This window comes from Phocoena phocoena, chromosome 14, assembly GCF_963924675.1.
Source record: "Phocoena phocoena chromosome 14, mPhoPho1.1, whole genome shotgun sequence".
Lineage (NCBI taxonomy): Eukaryota > Metazoa > Chordata > Mammalia > Artiodactyla > Phocoenidae > Phocoena > Phocoena phocoena.
The window spans coordinates 10,283,564-10,304,450 of NC_089232.1; the positions used below are offsets into that span (position 1 = coordinate 10,283,564).

Here is a 20,887-nt window from a genome sequence, read left to right on the forward strand (position 1 = left end):
CAAAAAGTACATGGTTCATAGCATTTTGCAAGGTAATTGTTTTCCATACTTTCCCTTATTAGATCATTTAAAAATTACCAATTAATACCTGCTTATGTTAAAGCATTCACATTACTCACTGGAGAAGAGTATAATATGATAGGGAGTGAAGATCCTTTCCCACCCAAACCCCTCCCATCCAACAATTTGGTATTTAGTCTTCCAGACTTCCTTTCTAATAATTATATATATAACCATTCAATGTCAGATATCCCCTCAACACATTATATGCACATTTAGATTGTACCTGCAATTTTCTTTTTTTTTTGCTTAAAAGTATGTTGTGTCACTTTTCACATCAGATCTACTACACTCTTTTGTGTTTTATGGAAAGCTTCATCTTAGCCTATGTTCTCTACACCTGGACAGAGGGCTTGGTTTCTCATTCGTTTTCTGTATTTTTTAAAAAACTAGACAGAGGAGAAGAGGGGATAGTTTAAAGGAGGATAAGTGATTTTTTTTTTTTTTTTTGTGGTACGTGGGCCTCTCACTGTTGTGGCCTCTCCCATTGCGGAGCACAGGCTCCGGACGCGCAGGCTCAGTGGCCATGGCTCACGGGCACAGCCGCTCCGCGGCATGTGGGGTCTTCCCGGACCGGGGCACGAACCCATGTTTCCTGCATTGGCAGGCGGACTCTCAACCACTGCGCCACTAGGGAAGCCCCAGGATAAGTGTTTTTAATAAGCATTTGACAGAATTCAACACCCATTCATGATAAAAAAAAAGTCAGAAAAATAGGAAAAGAAGGGAACTTCCTCAATTTGATAAATAACATCTACAACCCTCCCCCATAGCTAACATTATACATTATGGTGAATGACTGCATGCTTTCCTCCTAAAACTGGGAACAAGGCTAGGGTGCCTGCTTTCACTCCCCTTACTCAACGTAGTGCTGGACTTCCAGCTGGTGCAGTAAAGCAAGAAAAGAAAAGGCATTCGGATGAGAAAAGAAGAAACAAAACCGATCCTATCTGGAGATGATGCTTGTCTATACAGAAAGCCCAAGGAACCTACGAAAAGTCTCCTAGAACCTGCTAAGTGAATTCAGCAGGTTGCAGCACACAAGATAAACATACACAAATCAATTGTATTTCTATATATTAACAACGAACATGTGGACACCAGAATAATTTACACTTGCTCAGATTCGCAGAAGTAAATCTAACAAACATGTATAGGAACTGCAGGCTGAAAATTGTACCATGGTAATGAAAGAAATAAAAGAAGATCTAAATAGATGAAGACGCCACCACACTGATGGATTGGGTGCCTCCATATGGTAGTGTTGCCAGCTTTCTTCAAAATTGATATATAGGTTGAATGCAATTTCTATCAAAATTCCAGCAAGAGTTTTTTGTGTGTGAATATACACAAGATTATTCTACAGTTTATAGGGGAAGGCAAGGGAAGCAGAATAGCTAAAATAATTTTAATTAATTAATTAATTTATTTCTGGCTGCGGTGGGTCTTTGTTGCTGCGTACAGGCTTTCTCTAGTTGTGGCGAGCAGGGGCTACCCTTCGTTGCGGTGCGCGGGCTTCTCATTGCAGTGGCTTCTCTTGTTGCGGAGCACGGGCTCTAGGTGCGTGGCCTTCAGTAGTTGCAGCACGTGGTCTCAGTAGTTGTGGCTCGCGGGCTCTAGAGCGCAGGCTCAGTAGTTGTGGCACACGGGCTTGGTTGCTCCGCGGCATGTGGGATCTTCCCGTACCAGGGCTCGGACCCTTGTCCCCTGCACTGGCAGGCGGATTCTTAATAACTGCGCCAGCAGGGAAGTCCCTAAAAATTTTTTTTTGAAAAAGAATAACGTGGATGGAGTCAGTCTACTCAATTTCAATACTTATATAGTAATCGAGTCTAGTGGTTTTGGCAGAGAGACAGACAAATAGATCGATGGAACAGTATAGAAAGCCCAGAAATAAACCCCAATAAATATGCCCAACTGATTGTTTACAAAAGTGCAAAAGAAAAGATAGCCTTTTCAACAAATGGGGCTGGAGCAATTGGGCATCTATAAACAAACAAACAACGCCCCCCCAACCCCACCCGCAAAATGTTAGCACAGGGAACTCTACCCAATATTCTGTGATAACCCATATGAGAAAAGAATCTAAAAAAGAATGAATATATGTATTTGTATAACTGAATCACTTTTCTGTACACACAAACTAACACAACGTTGTAAATCAGCTGTATTCCAATAAAATTAAAATCTTAAAAAATGTCTCACACCTTATACAAAAGTTAACTCAAAATAGATCATGCTTTAAATGTAAAACATAAATTTATTAAACTTGCAGAAAAAATAGGAGAAAATCTTTGGGGTCTACGGGTATACAAATTCTTTTTTTAAATACTTTTGTTTTCAAAGTTGTTTTATACATCTTTATTGGAGTATAATTGCTTCACAGTGCTGTGTTAGTTTCTGTTGTACAACGAAGTGAATCAGCCATATGCATACATATACCCCCATATCCCCTCCCTCTTGAGCCTCCTTCCCACCCTCCCTATCCCACCCCTCTAGGTGGTCACAAAGCACCGAGCTGATCTCCCTGTGCTATGCGGCTGCTTCCCACTAGCTATCTATTGGACATTTGGTAGTCGACGCTACTCTCACTTTGCCCCCAGCTTCCCCCCCCCCCCCCCCCCCCCCCCCCCCCCCCCCCCGGCCCTGTGTCCTCAAGTTCATTCTCTATGTCTGCGTCTTTATTGCTGCCCTGCCACTAGGCTCATCAGTACCATTTAAAAAAAAATTCCATATATATGCATTAATATACGGTACTTGTTTTTCTCTTTCTGACTTACTTCAATCTGTATGACAGACTCTAGGTCCATCCACCTCACTAGAGTAGACACCAAGGCATATCCCTTAAAGAAAGAATTGATCAGTTGGACTTCATCAAAACAAATAACTTTTGCTCTGTAAAGACCTTGTTACACAGATGAAAAGACAGGCTACAGACTGGGAGAAAATATTTGTAAACCACATATCTGACAAAGGACTAGTATAGAGAATATAGAAAGAGTTCTCAAAACTCAACAACGAAAAAACAACCAATCCAAATAGAAAATGGGCAAACATTTCACTGAGGAGAATCTACCGTTGGCAAATAAGCACGTGAAAAGATGTTCAACATCATTAAACACTTAGGAAAATGTAAATTAAAACCACAATGGCTATCAGAATAATACCTATCAGAATGGCACAAATTTAAAAAAAAGTGATAACACCAAAAGCTAGCGAGGATGCAGAGAAACAGTGTCATTCATACATTTCTGGTGGGATTGTCAAACAGTACAGTCACTTCGGCAGTTTCTTATAAAATTGCACATGGAGCTACCGTATGACCCAGCAGTGGCACGCCTGGGCGTTTATCCCAGAGAAATGAAAACTTACGTTCATGCAGGTACCTGCACATGAATGTTCGTAGCAGCTTTACGTATAATAGTCCTAAGCTGCAGATAGCGCAGATGTCCTTTAACAGAGTACGTGGCTGTGGTATTCCAGTGTGCCATGGAATACTGCTAAACAATGCAGAGGGATGAGCTGTTGGTGCCTGCAGCCACTGGATCGGTCTCCAGAGAGTGGTGCTGAATGAAAAGCTCTAATCCCCAAAGGTTACATACTGTACGCTTCCATTTATATTACATTCTCGCAAAGGCAAAATCCCAGGACTGGAGAACAGACTGATGGTTGCCAGGGGCTAAACAAGGATAAGTGTGGGAGGAAAGTGTGGCGTTCATAAAAGGGCATCGCAAGGTGACAGAAACGTTCTGTAGCTGGACTGTATTGATGTCAGTACCCTCACTGATACTGCATGATAATTTTGCAAGATGTCACTGGGGATGACATCTTAGAGGAAACTGGGCAAAGGATACATGGGGCTTCTCTCCATTATTCCTTTATATAATTTCAGATACCTGCATGTGAATCTATTAATACAATTATCTCATAATTAAGAGTTTACTTGAAAAGATATTGTCTCTTTTTCAACAGTGGATATATTGCACTCTTTTTAAAATTATTTTTAAAATTCTTTTTACTGTGCTCTTTTTAACAGCTGCTGTCATGTTTTCTGGAAGGCCTCATTTTAGCCCATGTCCCATATACATGGGAGGAAGGATTTTTGTTTGTCTGTTTACGTTTTTGTGAATTTCCTTCTGGTAGGAATTTGATTAGAGGAGAAAGTAGGTAAGAGCTAGAAGGAAGAAAACTGTTATTCTTTCTTTGAAGCAGGTTCTTTAAAAGTATTCTTGTGTCTTACGTTAAAAAGGCATTTCCTTTCCTGGGTGTTTTACTCTTGACTCCGATGAGGATCTGGGGGTCAGAGTGGGTCAACGAGCGGTTTTGGGGTCGCTAAGCTGCAGTGACAGGCTATGAACGGCCTTTCATTTTCTTGTATTTAACAGGCCAAAATCCACCTCAGAAATGCCCTAAAATACTCTTGTTATTGACTGCATGTGAGGGTCTCACCCATTTGTCCCCTTCAGTCCGCATACATTTCCTTTTCTTCTCTTCAGCCTCTTCCTTCTCCCCCGGCCGACTCTGACTTACAATCAGGCTTTCACTTAAGTAGCATTTGCCACTGAAAGTTCCAGAGTTTTCTGGGTTAGTTGTTCTGTGATGTAGGCTGCACACAGAATCCATGTCCATCATCACGCCGGTGCAAATTAGGTTTTCTGCGAAAAGAGTGTGTGGTTTCTTCATATTATCGAATACCCAACCATTCATATCAAGAGAAGCCAAGAAACCAAAATCTACCGTTATTTTATTGGAAACCTAAAACTTAAAAAAATACGGTCAGCTCCTCTGACACTCACACGCTGTAAGTGAATTCAGTGAATACAAGCTGAATTCTCCCTGGAGTGAATTCAGTGGTTCATGAAGCTCTCTGGCAGCCCTGTTTATCCAGCTCTGGGTACCGGCCACACAAAGATGAGTAACCGGGACCTGATGTACGCCCATGAGTTCACTCTGCTGTGACACAGGTGGACAGACCACGGCCACTGAATGACAATGACAAGGATGATAGCTGGCCTCCAGGAGTCCTCACCACTGCTGGGCCCTGAGGGTGTCCAGCCCCCGGTCTCCTGGGAAGGGGCTGCAGTTACTGCTGTTTCTCTGCAGAGGATGGTACCGGGGTTGAGAGCAGGGCAGGGGGTGGTCCCTTGACCCATGGCTCATGGGGCTTGGTCCCTGGAAGATGCCTGGCAAAAGGGGGCCCAGGTGCTGTTGCTGGGGGTGGGGGGAACGGGCAGCAACTCAAGACTCACAGATGTTTTTAATTTGTGTGAATTGGGGGACAAAGCAAGTCCTTGTGAAAACTCATCTCCAAGCTTTCCAAGCAGAGCTGTTTAACTTTTACTCCAAAAAGATGGTGCCTGGCTCAGGTTCCCAGGAACGGCGGGGAGGGACAGCAGCATCACCGGTCTTACCTTTTCAGTTACTCGGGGCTTAGCGACTTGAAAACAACTTGTTTTCTTAGGTTGGTTAAACAACCACCGCCTAGGTTTCAGTGTTTGTTCAATGTTAATTTCCATTGATTTAGCAAGTTTTACATCAGGTTCTGAAAGTTTCAGATTTGAATTACTAGGTTTCTGACAAATCTGGAAAGAGTTTACGTTATACACATGCCCTTCTTTTCCTAAACTTAAGTGTGACTTTTTCTTTAGCTTTTTCAGTTTTTTTTTTTAAAAATTAATTTTAAGGGCCAAGGAAAGATAACATCACGAAATAAACTCAATAATGAGAAATATGTTGTTGTTTCTTCCTCCTGCCTTTCTTGCCGTCTCCTCCCTCTTTTTTTTTTTTTTTTTTTTTGCGATACGCGGGCCTCTCACTGCTGTGGCCTCTCCCGTTGCAGAGCACAGGATCTGGGCGCGCAGGCTTAGTGGCCATGGCTCACGGGCCCAGCCACTCTGCGGCATGTGGGATCTTCCCGGACCGGGGTACGAACCCGCGTCCCCTGCATCGGCAGGCGGACTCTCAACCACTGCGCCACCAGGGAAGCCCTCCTCCCTCTTTCAATGGGAATGAGAGAGAGAAGCGTAGTGCGGGGAGGGCAGGTCTGCAGCCTGCTGAGACTTGCCCTTGGCCTCCAGGAAGCCGGCCCTGTACTCGTTTGTGGACAGCACACAGTGGATCTCAGCCGGGTGGGGACACCTCTCCCTGCTGAGTGGGTAATCACCTGTGAGCCTCATCTCCCCAGACACCACCCCAGGCCTACTAGCTGGCTGAGCTCACAGCGGTGATAATCCCTGAAGTTGAGTGTGGGACATTGACATGACATTAAGAGGACATAAAATGAAAATAGTTTTATTATGAACTGTAACATCATCATCATCGTTGTCGTCACAGTTACTAAGAATTCACCTGTGCCAAGCCTTTTGCTAAGTTCTTTCCATACATCATCTCTTTCAGTGCTTCCTAAACTTGATCCCCGGAGGACTGGCTACCTGCCCCGCACTCCACTCCCCCACCAGAGTTTCCGATTCAGTAGGTCTGGGTCAGGGCCTCATCCCAGAAGTCTAAGTTAATCTGCCTAAAACAACCCTATGAAATAGGTCACGTGAGGAAACAGGCAAGAAGAAGTGGGAGACTGGACCACAAAGCTCATTGCAACTGACCATAAGCATTGGCTGGTCCAGCATAGTTAATTTTTCAGAGGAAGTAGCGAGTGCCTAAGACAGCCCTAGACGGACGTCCACTGCTGAGGACTAGTGGGTTGTGGCGTGTGTGTCAGGGTTTCAGAGTCACGCACGGAGGGGCAGGAAGTCTGGGGTGTTACCTGCAGGAAGACCAGCTCTGGAAGGTGCTGCTTGTGGGAGCACGGGGCCCCTGGCTATTAGGAGGAGAGAACAGTGTTGGAAGGAGAGCCAGAGAAGCGGTTAACAGAATGTGTTCGGTGGATCACTTTACCCCTGCCTCCCATCCTTGGACCAGCACACCGTGGCTCTGTTTGTGTGGGATTCTGTCCACGCCATGGCCCTTCTTCTCCCCTTCACGCTCCTTTCCCATATTTTCCCAGAAAAGGGGAGGAAATCATTTAAAAAATACAGGAGGAAAATAAACAACCACCTTTCTCTGTGAGTTTATTTTGTGATGTTATAAATCTTTGGACCCTTGAAATTAAAAAAAAAAAACTATAAAAAATCACCACCAAAGTATAGGAAAGGGAGGGAAGAGTCACGCCTAACAGGAAGGCTTTCCCCAAATTTGTCACAAACTCATTAATTCAAGATTGGAAGCTTGGAGAACCCGAGCAGAGCCTTGGCAGCACGGAAAGGTGTAAAGCGAGGTTGCAGACCCGCGGCCCCTGGGCCAGATTCCACTGACGTGTTTTGTTTGGCTCCCGTAGTTCTTGAAAAATAGTCAAATCAGTTTCAAACATGGGAGTTTTCATAATAAAACCCCTGACGTCCAGCATTTTTTTTTGAGGAACGGGGAGCACTGGTGCCAGGGCTGTGGCTGGTTGGTGGCTGACCATGTGAAGGGGCATGGCTTCTGGTCACAGCCCCGGCCAGCAAAGCACCCCTGGTCTAGAAAGTTCTGGACTCACACTTGGAGCACCAGTCACCAGCTGGATGACTTGGAGGCTGGCACTTACTGGACTTTTCCTCCTCACCTGCCGCTGGCAGCCTTGTGTGTTTGACAGCACGTTGTAAACATGGAGCGCAGCAGATTCCCAGCCACACAGGGACCCTTGGGCCAGCGGGCCTCAGGGAAGAGGCGCCTGGTGACAGTCGGTGCACCTGTAAGGACCTTCCCTACTGCCTTCTAAGACAGTGCCAGCCACTTCTTTCAAGTTTTTTCAAAAGATGGATTTTAAAAATGTGTTTTCTAAAATTATGATTATTTTACAAGGTCTGCACAGTCCACGTGGTGCTTTATAGGGTGTATCCGGCTACAGCTGGCCCACTTCTGGGTGTTTTATGGCAAATTATTCTCAGATTACCCTTTAATGCAGGAAGGCCTGCCAGTTGTCTGAGCTCCCTGGGTCATATAGAAAACCCCTAGACTTGATACGAAACAGCTGCCTCGGTCAGCTGTTCCAAAAAAAGGAGCATTTTCAGGCCGAAGCAGCAGGAAAAAGGTTTTTTGTAATTGGTGGAGATTTTGAAAAAAAAAAAAAAAAAGTTAAATTACTCTTTCCTGGCCATTAAAAGGTGATTGAATTTTGTTATTAACAAATTGTGGGAAAGAAGGGAGTTTGTTAAGTGCCCTCTGGCAATACTTACAGTATGTCCCGGGGGGGTGTTCTCGATGGAGGGTGGCTGCACAAAACTCCGCTGACCTCCGTGTCCCTGGGCCTCAGCCCGGGCTGGGCCCGGGTCAGGGGGCCAACCCCCGGGCCTCCCTCCTCTCTCTCCCCAGGGCCCCTGCTGAGACCAGCAACAAAAGGGTCAATTGTCTAAGGCCCCCCTTTGTCTCAGAGGCTCTGTGGGCCTCTTCAAATGCCAAAGTGTCTCAGTGCACATGGGTGAATGCATATACACATGGCTGTAGGAATGTGTATCTGTATGTATATGTGCACACGTGCTGGTGCATGTGAGTATTGTATAAGCATGTGCGTGCACGTGTGCACCCAGGAACACATGCTTATATGTGCACGTGCATGCACGAATAGGAATGCACACGTGCCTGTGCATGCATATGTGGGTGTGGATGCGCCTCTGTAAGTGTGCACGTGTGTGCCTACACATACGAGTGAGTTGGGTGTGAATGTGTGCACATGTGGTGAGACTTGCTCGAAGAATTTCTGAGATGCTGATGCCTCTTCGCAGGGTGAGCGCCCACAGAGGCCTGGCTGGCTGATGCACGTCCCTGGGGCCGAGGGAGAAAAGCATCTCTGGCCCATCTCTCAGCAGTTGGCCCAGTTACCTTGATGCGGCATTTGCTATGGGGCAGAAACCTCAGAGAAGTCTCTGCCTCCCCTGCCTTCTCTAGGGTCAGATAATAGGTAGGATGCAGGAGGAGGAACCATAAGGAGGCTCCCCACACAGCTCACTGGCCTCGTTTGCCTGTTCCAATCTGGGGTTTCATGGCGAGGCCCGCAATAGCTTTCTACGCTGTTCCATTACCTTCTCAGGGCTGCCTGATCAGATCCAGTGCATTCTATGTGGCATTGAAGCCAGGTTTCCAGAAGAACTGTACAATGACCTGTTCCCATCTGTCCCATCAGTGGGCTCCCACGTAGCTCTGGGGTTTTGTACAGGTGCCAATCATCCTGTTCCCTAGCGCATCTCTGGAGACCTGCGGGATTCTGTGGCTGGTCTGTACCATCCCAAGGTTCACACTCTCTTCCTTAACAAAGGTGTCCTTTTAAAAATGACTGTAAAACATATTTGATTCAGAAGCCAATAAAAGACTAATAAAAATGCTTAATTCAAATTTGCTTCTGTGAAGGATTTATCTCCCAGCCCCTTTTAACCAGCACAGCTGCCATGTAACAACTTTTTCTGCTTTTTTTTCTTATTCTTGTCCTTCCCCAGACCCATTTCCTCTCCCTACTCCAGCAAGGGCTTATCTTTCAACTGTGGAAAGGCACCAGTTAAACAGTACTCCAAAGCTTATCAAAATATTCAGGCAGTAAAATTATCTTATAATTAGCCTAACTGTAAGCCAGAACTTTTTAACCCCAGGAAATGTGAAGTTACCTAGCCTGTGAAATTGGTAAGTTGCTCATTCTGACCTTTTTAGGCTGCAGTTTCTACTTTTGTTTCATTCCCCCAATAATTTCCTCCTTTTTCTTTAAATTCTTGATGGTCCCTGAGGCATCTTCCTCTTCTGTTTGCTGAAGGCTCAGAGAAAATGTACTCCTGGCTGAGCTGAAATAGATAATTGAATGCATTCAGGCGAGGGGGATAGGAAATCAACCTGTTATCTGCTTCATGCCTTCACTTTTAGGTATGCTTTCAGTAAAATGAAGCCGCATCTCACCATCGCTGATTCCATACTTCAGGTGCATGCGGTGGTGACACCCAGCCGAATGATTCTGGAGCTATTCCCACATTAGCTGGGGGATTCTGCAGTATCCTGAGCTGGTTAGAAGAATTGGGCTTTCTTATCACAAAGATTTCTCCTAACTCTTCCTCCCCTTGTCTCTTGCTTACGCCATCGACCCTCCCACTACCCCAGGGACCCCCCTGTTATCTTGCAGCACCCAGGAGGGTGCCACAAAAGTCACCTCCCCACCCCCACTTCTGTGGGAGCTGACATCAAGGGAATGGGCAGTGACGTGTTTGGGGGTGTTAGGGTGCTACTCAGGTGGACTTTTGGCCCAGAAATGATATTATAGATGATGCTTCGGTTTTTAACTGCAGTTGAGATTCTTAAACTAGTCATGCCACAATTCAGCCACAAGTGGGTTAGTGAGACTTACATAGGCATGATTAGGGCTGATCACTGTGTTTTACATGATGAAATACTTGCAAAGTTGCAAAAATTAAAAACAATTAAAAATTAAATTTTGGAGTGTGACGTTTTCATAGAGGGGTGTTGCCTATCAATAGTGGTAGTGATTATTTATAGAGTTTTTTTCCTATCCATCAGGCAGTATGCACACACGTGGGCATACACACAGATACAAACACATAGATAGAAAAATTGTTTCATCCTTATGTTAATCTGGTGAGAACATAATTACTTTGCCCATTTTACAGTTGTGAACACTGAGGCTCTGAGAGGTTAAATCACTTGCTGACACCCATATGGTTAGCAGTTGGACGTGGCTGTCATGTAATCCACCACTGGCCTTGAGTTAACCAGCCGAGGCCCAGGCCATATGGTCCGACCTCTAGTTGTCCTTGAGAGGTTTCCCTGACACCCCTACAGGGTAAGGAGGAAATTGCAGTGTCACCTCGGGCTCTGCTCGTGGCCGTGCCCGGCAGTCGTGTACACTTTCTCTTGATGTCACGTGTATATCACAGGTGCGATTTCCTTGCAGTCCTCGGAGCTGCCTTGCTGGCCTTGAGCTGACAGGATCAGGGTGAAGTCTGTGCTGATCCCCTCAGGGAGGCTCTGGCCCAAGTGGTCAGTCCCCCTGGGGTGGAGGTAGTGAGAGGGTCGCTCCCAGGACCTGGGCGTGGCCATGCTCTCCTAATGCAAACCTCAGAATCAGATCTGCTCCGCAGTCCCATCTTTTCACGGCTTTGTCTCAGAGCTGAAAGAGCCCTGTTTTGCTCATGGAAAGAGTAGAATGGTGGTTGCCAGGGGCTGCAGGGTGGGGGTAAGTGGGGAGATGTTGGTCAAAGGGTAAAAACTTCCAGGGCTAAGAAGAATAAGTTCTGAGGGTCTAATGTACAGCATGGTGACTGTAGTTAACAATGCTGTGTTGCATAGTTGAAAGTGGCTAAGAGAGCAGATCTTAAGTGTTCTCACCAAAAAAAGAAATAAAAGGTAACTCTGTGAGGCGATGAATGTGTTAATTAATGTGCTAATGTGTGTTAACCATTTTGCAATGTATGTGTCTATGTCATCACTTTAAATAGATACCCTTTTATTTGTCAGTTACACCTCAATAAAAAATAAAAATTAAAGCATTTTTAAAAAGGCAAAAAAGAGCCTTTTGGAAGTCTTTCCTGATGAGAGACACCTTCTGTCTAATCCATGATGGAATATTGTGCCCTGTTTAAGACCCTTTCAAAATACCATTATCCTTTTAAGAGTTAAGTTGAAACTAAAGATCGATCATTAAAAGATGTTATTTAAAAAAAAAGTGTTATTTAGGAAGCATTAGCAGGAAGGTGTTTTAAGAAATGTTTAAAAAAAATTGGCACGTTAAATCAGTTTTCTTGTGAATTCAGCGTATGCTTGATATTATTTAATATGTATTCCTCTCTCTTTTTAATTGCAGCTTGGGTTGACGATAGCCATTCGCTATAGCCACAGGTAAAGTTACATTTTTTTCTTTTAAGGAGTATCCTTACTGATTTATAGATTTTGGTTTCTCAAGTCTACAAGTTTTTGAGCTTAATTTTGGTAGCTGCTCTATCTGTGATGTCAGTGTGATAGCAATTAGATGAAATTGTTCTAGTCGCTTGATTGGTGAGAGTTAATCACTCTTTGGAGGAATAAGATTTTTACATAAAAGTTGTGGTAGATAACCCATTTCTTTTTTTTAAAATTTATCTGTTTAATTTATTTATTTTTGGCTGCGTTGGGTCTTCATTGCTGCGCGTGGGCTTTCTCTAGTTGCGGCGAGCGGGAGCTACTCTTCATTGCGGTGCGTGGGCTCCTCATCGCAGTGGCTTCTCTTGTTGTGGAGCACGGGCTCTAGGTGCGTGGGCTTCAGTAGTTGTGGCACACAGGCTCAGTAGTTGTGGCGCACGGGCTTAGTTGCCCTGCGGCATGTGGGATCTTCCCGGACCAGGGCCCGAACCCGTGTCCCCTGCATTGGCAGGCGGATTCTTAACCACTGCGCCAACAGGGGAGCCCTGCCCATTTCTTTTAAAGTCAAAAATGTAATGCTCTAGGGCAGGGACCCGACGTGATTTCTGGGAGTGGACTCTGTCCAAGGGTGAGAAGTGGAAACAGGGATGCCATGCATGAGAAATGAGGCCAGAAAGCCACACGAAGGATTGGCTTAGTGACTTTATTCAGAAAGCCAGCAGACTGTGAAGATGGACTAGTGTCCCAAAGATCCATTCAGGCTTCTTTTATACTAAAAGCGGAGGGGGTGTGGCTGGTTGTTGCAGCCTTCTTGATGCTGGAATCCTTTGTTCTTGCAGCTGTCCTATTGGTCAGGGCACAACGTTCCTATAAACCTCCAACAAGACAAATGTTATTCTCTGTTCTGCAACTTTTTATCTCTATGAATGGGAAAGTGTTATACCTTTAAAGGTCAGAGCCTTGACAATGGGCTACCCTGTATATTCCAGGCTATAGGCAACATTCTTTTAGTGATTAACTTGTAGCAAGAGCAATAGAGTACAAAAAGGTTAAAGTAAAAGAAACAGACTCAGTATGGGGTCAGATTTGTTCTTCCCTATCACATCCCCATGGAGGTGGTGGGTGCACCACGAAGAAAGCACTTCACTTGGATTGTAAACAACATTCCCCTTTGTTCCTCTTTCCCCAGAGCACCCGCCTCACTGAGGAAATGTGGCTGGTAGATAGAGGTTTACGAGGCTGAGTAGCAAGGTAGGCACCCTGAGCCATGGCCCTACTGGAACTAAGGGCAGGAGCTCTGTTGTGATCAAGGGAAAGACGGATGTTCGGGTGGTAAACGAACGTCGATTTTAGAGAGGGCAGAGCTTTGGAGCTGCTCATCCTGTGGCCACATTTATGGATTCTGCCCCAATTCCTATCTGCCTACTGTCACTGGAAGGCCATTTATCATGCTCGTGCAGTGTGTGGGTCAGGGGTCTGGAAAGGGCCGTGAAGATGGCTTGTCTCTGCTTCACAGGGTCTGGAGCCTGTGCTGGGGGACTCAAGGGCTGGGGGGCGAGTCATCTGAAGGCTCACTTGCTCTTGTGTCCGGTGGGTGAGGCTGGCTTGTGGCTGGGGGGGCAGTCTCTGTTCCTCTCCGCATGGGCTGTTTTGAGCTTCCTCACAGCATGGTGGTTGGCTTTCTCTGAGTGAGTGTCCTGGAAAGAGAGAACCACGTGGAAGCTGTCTCCGTTCTGTGGCCCAGCCTCACAGAGCATCACTTCCATCTTGTTCTATTGGTTGGCACAGTCACAAGCCCCCACTTGTGTTCAGAGGGAGGGAGTAGAGACACCCCCCTCGGCCGAGGGAGTGTCGGTCACGTTGTAACAAGAACACGAGAGGTGGCAGAGCTCTGTTTGGCCGTATTTGGAAATGCGCTCTGCCATGGAGCCCAGCTGAATGTTGGAGTATTTATTTAGAGCACTTGTGGAAAGAAATTTAAGACTGTCCTTGCTGCAAGGCACTCACTAGTTGTGGGTACACAAGGGGTATGTCTGAAGAAGACAGGACAGATGCAGTTCTCATAGGAGGGGGTCAACCAATCAAAGGAGGCTTCTTAGAGGCAGCGGCCCTTAAACCATCCTCATTCCACCGAAGTGCGAGAGTGGGACGCAGGTCCAGTTGGCTCAGGGAGATGCCTGGGCAGGCTGAGAATACAGGTCCCTGAGAACACATAGCCCTTCAATGACTATTTGACATGTATTTGGAGGAGAGGCAGCGTATGGGGAGGCTGTGGAGGGGTGGGGTGGATCCTGGCTGCCTCAGCCTTCCTTCTGTAGCCCTAGGAGTTCAGTCGCAACCCTAAACTTAGAACCCACTCCTCAAAACAAAGGCCCTGCCCAGGCTGGATGGCAGGCAAGCAGAAAGGCTAGCAGTTGTCTGTCTACGGGAGCATTTGCCTTCTGGGTCCATGCTCCATCCAAGGAGCTTAACCCCGCACTCCTCCTGGCCAGGCCACTGCTGTGCTCTCACGGGGATGTCCTGGCAAAGGGAGCTGCCCCTGGGCTGTGTTTCCAGGGAAGTTTGCCTCCAGGCTGTCCTGTCTCCTGTCTTAGCTCTGGGCCATCAGGTTCAGAGCAGGGAGTCATGGATATTTGCATAAATGCAGCAAAAAGCGAAGACAAATCTAAATAAGTTACAAAGGGAAGTAGTGAGATGGGGGAGGAGGAAAGCGAAGGTATCTACTGAGCTTCCTTTGCCAGTGTCCAGTGCCTTCACCATATGCCTCAGGGGCGGGGGCCCCCGGAGTGAGCGGTGGCCCAGCGAAGCCCATATTCACAAGAGACTGCTCACAGCATCCATGTGCCCCTGCCAGGAGCCTGAAGTCTTTAGGAGTGGAGAGAATGATGAGAAAGTGATTGCTGTAACTCAGGGGTGACCCGGAGACTTTGTTTTTCTTTTTTGGCTTGGCTGGGCCTCGAACAAAGTGTAAATGTCCAATTTCCACATCCGATGGACGCAAGCCAAGGTGGGGAGAGGTTGTGAGGAGCGTTTGACCTGTCCAGGTACCAACATCTTAAAATAATGGAGGCCTTATCAGAGGTTGTGTTTTTTTTTTTAAGATTTTTTTTTTTTGATGTGGACCATTTGTTAAAATCTTTATTGACTTTGTTGCAATATTGCTTCTGTTTTATGTTTTTGGTTTTTTGGCCCCAAGGCATGTGGGACCTTGGCTCCCCAACCAGGGATCGAGCCTATACCCCCTGCATTGGAAGGTGAAGTCTTAACCACTGGACCGCCAGGGAAGTCCCCAGAGGTTGTGTTTTGCAAAAATTATTTCTGAAACAGAGGGGATTCTGAGTTAAATATTCCAGGAAGTGCAACAGCAGCCATCAACTGTGGTGAGGAGGAATCCTCCAGTCTGCAGGAATGGGTGACACTTGATACGGTGTCACTGAGGAGACACTTGCAGGTCAGGGCCACATCACCTGCCCCTTGCCCCATGGCCTTTGTCCTGTCTCCGGGGTCAGCGGGCACAGGAGGAATCGGCCTTTCCTCTCAGACACCTACAGGTCACCGTGTTGCCTGGTGGTGCCTCTTCTGTCCCTCCTGCTGCCTGGCCCTGTCACACACCTCTGTCCTCACATAGGAGGAGGAAGATGAAGGGGGTGGGTTTCTGCTTGTGTCCCCTCTTTAAAAATCCTACTAGCTTATTTAGATTAATTGAAACTTCCATCCTTTTGTTGATTGCTTTTTTTTTGGTAAATTATACCTGACAGAAATTTACCATATTATTTATTTATTTATTTGTTGGCATATACTTAATTTACAATGTTGTGTTAGTTTCAAGTGTACAGCAAATTGACTCAGTTATATTGATACATATATATTTATTTTCAGGTTCTTTTCCGTTATAGGTTATTACAAGATATTGAGTATAGTTCCCTGTGCTACACAGTAGGACCTTCTTTTCCTGTTTTATATATTGTAGTGTGTATATGTTAATCCCAAACTCCTAATTCATGTCCCCCCTCCCTCCTTTTGGTAACCATAAGTTTGTTTTCTATGTTTGTGAGTCTATTTCTGTTTTGTAAATGAGTTCATTTGTGTCATTTTTTTTAGATTAAAAGTGATCTAAAACATAAAGTTTACCATTTTAACCCTTAAAAAGGATTCGGGGTGTACAGCTCCGTGGCACTAAGCACATTCACATTGTTGTGGAGACATCATCACCATCCATCTCCAGAACTTTTTCATCCTCCCAGACTGAAAGTCTGCACCCGCTGAACACTGACACCACTGTCCCGAGCCCCCGGCAACCACCATTCTACTTTCTGTCTCTGAATTTGATGACTCGAGGAACCTCATAGAAGTGGAATCATATGATATTTGTCCTTCTGTGGCTGGCTTATTTCACTTAGCAGAATGTCCTCAGGGTTCATCCATGTAGCATGTGTCAGAATTCCTTTCCTTTTTAAAGGCTGTGTACTGTTCCATTCCGTACATAACTTTTTCTTTATCCATTCACCTGTCGATGGACATTTGGGTTGTTTCTGTCTTTTGGTTATGGTTAATAATGCTGCTGTGAACACGGGCGTACAAATATCTCTTTGAAACTTTGCCTTCAATTCTTTTGGGTGGAATTGATGGATCACATGGTAATTTTATTTGTAGACTTTTGAGGAGCTGCTGTACTATTTTCCTGTTGATTACTTTTTAAATGGGGTTGTATCTGTGTCTATATAGTTCTTGGTCACTTCAAAAGCTCACGGCTGGGCTTCCTCGGTGGTGCAGTGGTTGAGAGTCCGCCTGCCGATGCAGGGGACACGGGTTCGTGCCCCGGTCCAGGAAGATCCCACATGCCGTGGAGCGGCTGGGCCCGTGAGCCATGGCCGCTGAGCCTGCGCGTCCGGAGCCTGTGCTCCGCAACGGGAGAGGCCACAGCAGTGAGAGGCTCGCGTACCGCAAAAAAAAAAAAAAAAAAAAAAGCTCACGGTTGCTATTGAGAAATGGTTTCCAATTCCCTTGTCACATTTGCCCAGAGCCCAGATGCCAGGATTGAGGTTTTCCTGGGTCTTTCTTGTGTGGATAGGGATGTTTTTGGAAACACAGTTCGGGACTTTTGGTTCTAATCACCAGGTCTGTTTCCAGAATTATAACAGCAGGGCTGGGGCCAAGCGAGGTGGTGGAGAAAGCCCAGCAGACTCCTTCAGTAGGTGGGGGTGAGATGAAGGGGAGCGAAGAGGCAGATGTGGCTCCAAGAGGCCAGTATTGGGAGGATGGACTCACCTACGAAGAGGGACAGACTCGGTGGCCTTAAGGGACACGAGTTTGGGGGGGAGGGGAAGGAGCCTATAAAATACGATAACGCTGCTAGCAGGCAGCACCTCTCAGGCTGCTGCAGACCTGTGGGGCAGAGCTCTTGTGTGGCAAGAAAGGAGTTTACGGCTCGAAGGATGCCCGGTTTTGTTTTTGTGCATCTGCGTTGGTGCCTCAGCTATCAAATTTACCTTGTTACAATGAACTACAGTGAACAGTGCTCAGAGTTAGGACCAGTCCCCGCCCCGCCCCCTACCCCCCACCTCCTCACTAACACGTGCACACCCCAGCCATCCCCACTCCTGCCCCAGGCATGATGGTTCAGCCTCTAAATCCTGCTACACCTGTTACTCCAGACCTATGCGTGTGATACAGGAGTGCGTGCATGCCTCTGTGTGTATGTGTGTGTGCGTGTGCGTGTGTGTGTGTGTGACGTGGTGTCGGATAGGGGGCTGAGGGGCCAGGAAGTGGAGAATGACGTAGTCATATTCCCAACGTATAGATGTACCAAGCAAGGAAGAGCATCTACCGTGACCAACCACGTGTTTGGCAGCAAGTCCTGCACGCGTTTCATTTATTGTCGTGGCATTTTAATTTATTTTCGTAAAGTCAAGTCACTTTTCAGAGTGGAAAATTGTCCCTTGATGTTCATACCCCACTGTTTGGCTTGAGGTTTTCGGGTGGAATCCACACGGTGGTGACGGCTGGGTAACCCCCAGAAGTGCCCTTTGCAGGTAACAGCTCTAGAGGCCCCACTACCCGCCCAGCGGGGAAATTGTTCCCCACTGTGTGGGTGTTTTGTTTTTTCTTTTTCTACAAGATTGAAAGAGAGTTTAGATGTTCTTCCTGCCTGTCACAGGGCAGCAGCCCGAGGAAGCCTGCTCCCTCCTGGTGGGAACCCCTGGGCCAGGATGAACCGGGCTCAGGAGGGATCGGCTCAGCTCCGGCTCTCATTCTCCGATACGGTGGAGAGCTCGCATGCAACAACAGTGGGGAATTTTTGCATGTGGCACTTATGACCATATTTCGAAGAAAGGCTCATGAAAGCAAGGTGTGAGAGCAGCAAAGTGGCCCCCGACAGAATTACTTTGCTCTGTTTTTTTGTTTTTGTCAGTTGTCCTTTCCTAATAAATGAGGAAGGACGGATGGACCTAGAGACGATTGTACTAAGTGAAGTCAGTCAGACAGAGAAAGGCAAATACCATATGATATTTCACTTGTGTGTGGAATCTAAAATACGACACAGATGAACTTATTTACAAAGCAGAAACAGACTCACAGACATAGAGGACAGACTTGTGGTTACCAAAGGGAAAAGGGGGTGTGGGAGGAATAAATTAGGAGTTTGGGCTTAGCAGATACAAACTATTATATATAAAACAGATAAACACACGGTCCTACTATATAGCACAGGGAACTATATTCAATATCCTGTGATAAACCATAATGGAAAAGAACATGAAGACGAATATATATATATACACACACAGGCACACACACACACACACACACACACACACACGAATCACTTTGCTGTGCACCAGAAACTAACATGACGTTGTAAATCAACTATGCTTCAGTTTAAAAAAGTAAATGAGGAAGGAAGGGAAGTTTCCATTTGGCTTGTTATAGTTAAATGGAAAGCCGCAGAGTTTTGACTTTTAGATGAAGGCTAAAGGTAAATCATTCTCACAACTGATTTCTTTCTGTCAGTTTCTTGGATAGAATCAGTACCCTATTCAGGCCTGTGCTCTAAACCTAATATTGGAGCTACATGTACCAATCCCCTGAAAGGTTTTGAGGTCCTCTGAGGGCTGGCAAGGGGAAGGGAGAATGGGGGAGCTTGCATGTGATTAGTCCAGGGAAGTGGGCGAGTTGATAGCTTGATCAGCCCTGAGCTGGACTAAGGCGGGTGTGGCCTTACACCGAAAAGGCAGACCCCCTGATTTTAGGTCATTCTGAGACTGCCTTCAGGTATTGGTTTCTGAAGGAGCCCAAGAGGGCCCAGCAGGAAGTGAAGGGGTCGTGTACTTTTGTGTTCTGGTTTAGATTAGGAGCAGAGTTTGAAGTTCCTAGATGAAGCAGAATATTTATTGAATGGACAGGCTGCATCAATGAGCAAATGAAATTGTCATCTTAAGATACAAAGGGAGGAAAAGACAAGAAACAGGGCCATCAGGCCTATTGGACGTTGATTTCAAACACCTAGCGACTCCCATTTGGAGCTGGTTTGATCTTGTGGAGACAGCTTGTGGAGACTGTTGTTCTCCAAAGTCTGTAAAAATAAACAAAGATGCCATTCTGGCCTTTTTTCCCCTTCCAGGGAGTAGTTGTTTCTGTCACTGGGGTTCTCTGGCCGACTGTTCCATCTGTCTGTTTTTCAGACTTCACAATGAGGCTCCAACCAGATTTATATGCAGGGTTGCCAAGAAATTTATTCAACCCCAATGGTATAATCTTAAAAGCAAAGCCATCTTTTGGAAGGTTGTGTTTTTTAGATAACCTTAATGCAAAAGTTTGCCCTCCAAAGAGCAGAATATGAATGTTCACAGCGTGTCTGAGTTAGATCCTCTTAGTGAGGACCTTGGGGGCGGAGGTTGTACAGCAGAGGTCGGTATGGGGCTGTGGATATGCCTGGTGAGTGGTAGGTGCTTTTCAGGGTCCAGGGGACTAAAGGGTACATGGATGTGCCTCTCCATCCCCTCCGCCACCCCTGTTTAAAAATTGAAGTATGGTTGATTTACAATGTTGTGTTAGTTTCTTGTGTACAGCAAAGTGACTGTACACCAGAATATATATATATATATTCTTGTTCAGGTTCTTTTCCATTATAGTTTATTCCGAGACATTGAATATAGTTCCCTGTGGTATACAGTAGCTCCTTGTTGTTTATCTATTTTATATATAGTATTTTGTATCTGCTAATCCCAAACTCCTACCCGCTTTGCCCTCCCCCACCCCCTTTGCCCTTTGGTAACCATAAATTTGTTTTGTATGTCTGTGAGTCCGGTTCTGTTTTGTAAATAAGTTCATTTGTATCAGTTTTTTGGATTCCACATATAAGTGATATCATATGATATTTGTCCTTCTCTGTCTGATTTACTTCATTTGGTATGATAATGTTTAGATCCATCCATGTTGGTGCAAATGGCATTATTTCTTTTTTATGATTAAGTAATATTCCATTGAGTATACACACCACATCTTCTTTATCCATCCGTCAGTGGACACATAGGTTGCTTCCATGTCTGGCCTATTGTAAATAGTGCTGCTATGAACATTGGGGTGCATGTATCTTTTCAAATTAGAGATTTTGTTTTTTCTGAGTATATGCCCAGGAGTGGGATTGTTGGATCATATGGTAAGTTTTAGTTTTTTGAGGAACCTCCATACTGTTTTCCATAGTGGCTGCACCAATTTACATTCCCACCAACAGTGCAGGAGGGTTCCCTTTTCTCCATACCCTCTCCAGCATTTATTATTTGTAGACTTTTCGTTGATGGCCATTCTGACTGGTGTGAGGTGATGATACCTTATTGTAGTTTTGATTTGCATTTCTCTACTAATCAGCGATGCTGAGCATCTTTTCATGTGCCTGTTGGCCATCTGTATATATTCTTGGAGAAATGTCTATTTAGGTCTTCTGCCCATTTTTTGATTCTTC

The 20,887-nt window shown here is 45.7% G+C and overlaps 1 protein-coding gene across 1 annotated transcript in view; it reads left to right on the forward strand.

Annotated features, from left to right (window-relative positions):
- Window positions 1-20,887, forward strand: part of ACOXL (acyl-CoA oxidase like) — a 364,932-nt gene that overhangs the window by 95,460 nt on the left and 248,585 nt on the right. The window contains 1 exon segment of the mRNA XM_065891630.1: window positions 11,891-11,925. Coding sequence (XP_065747702.1) covers window positions 11,891-11,925 — 35 coding nt within the window.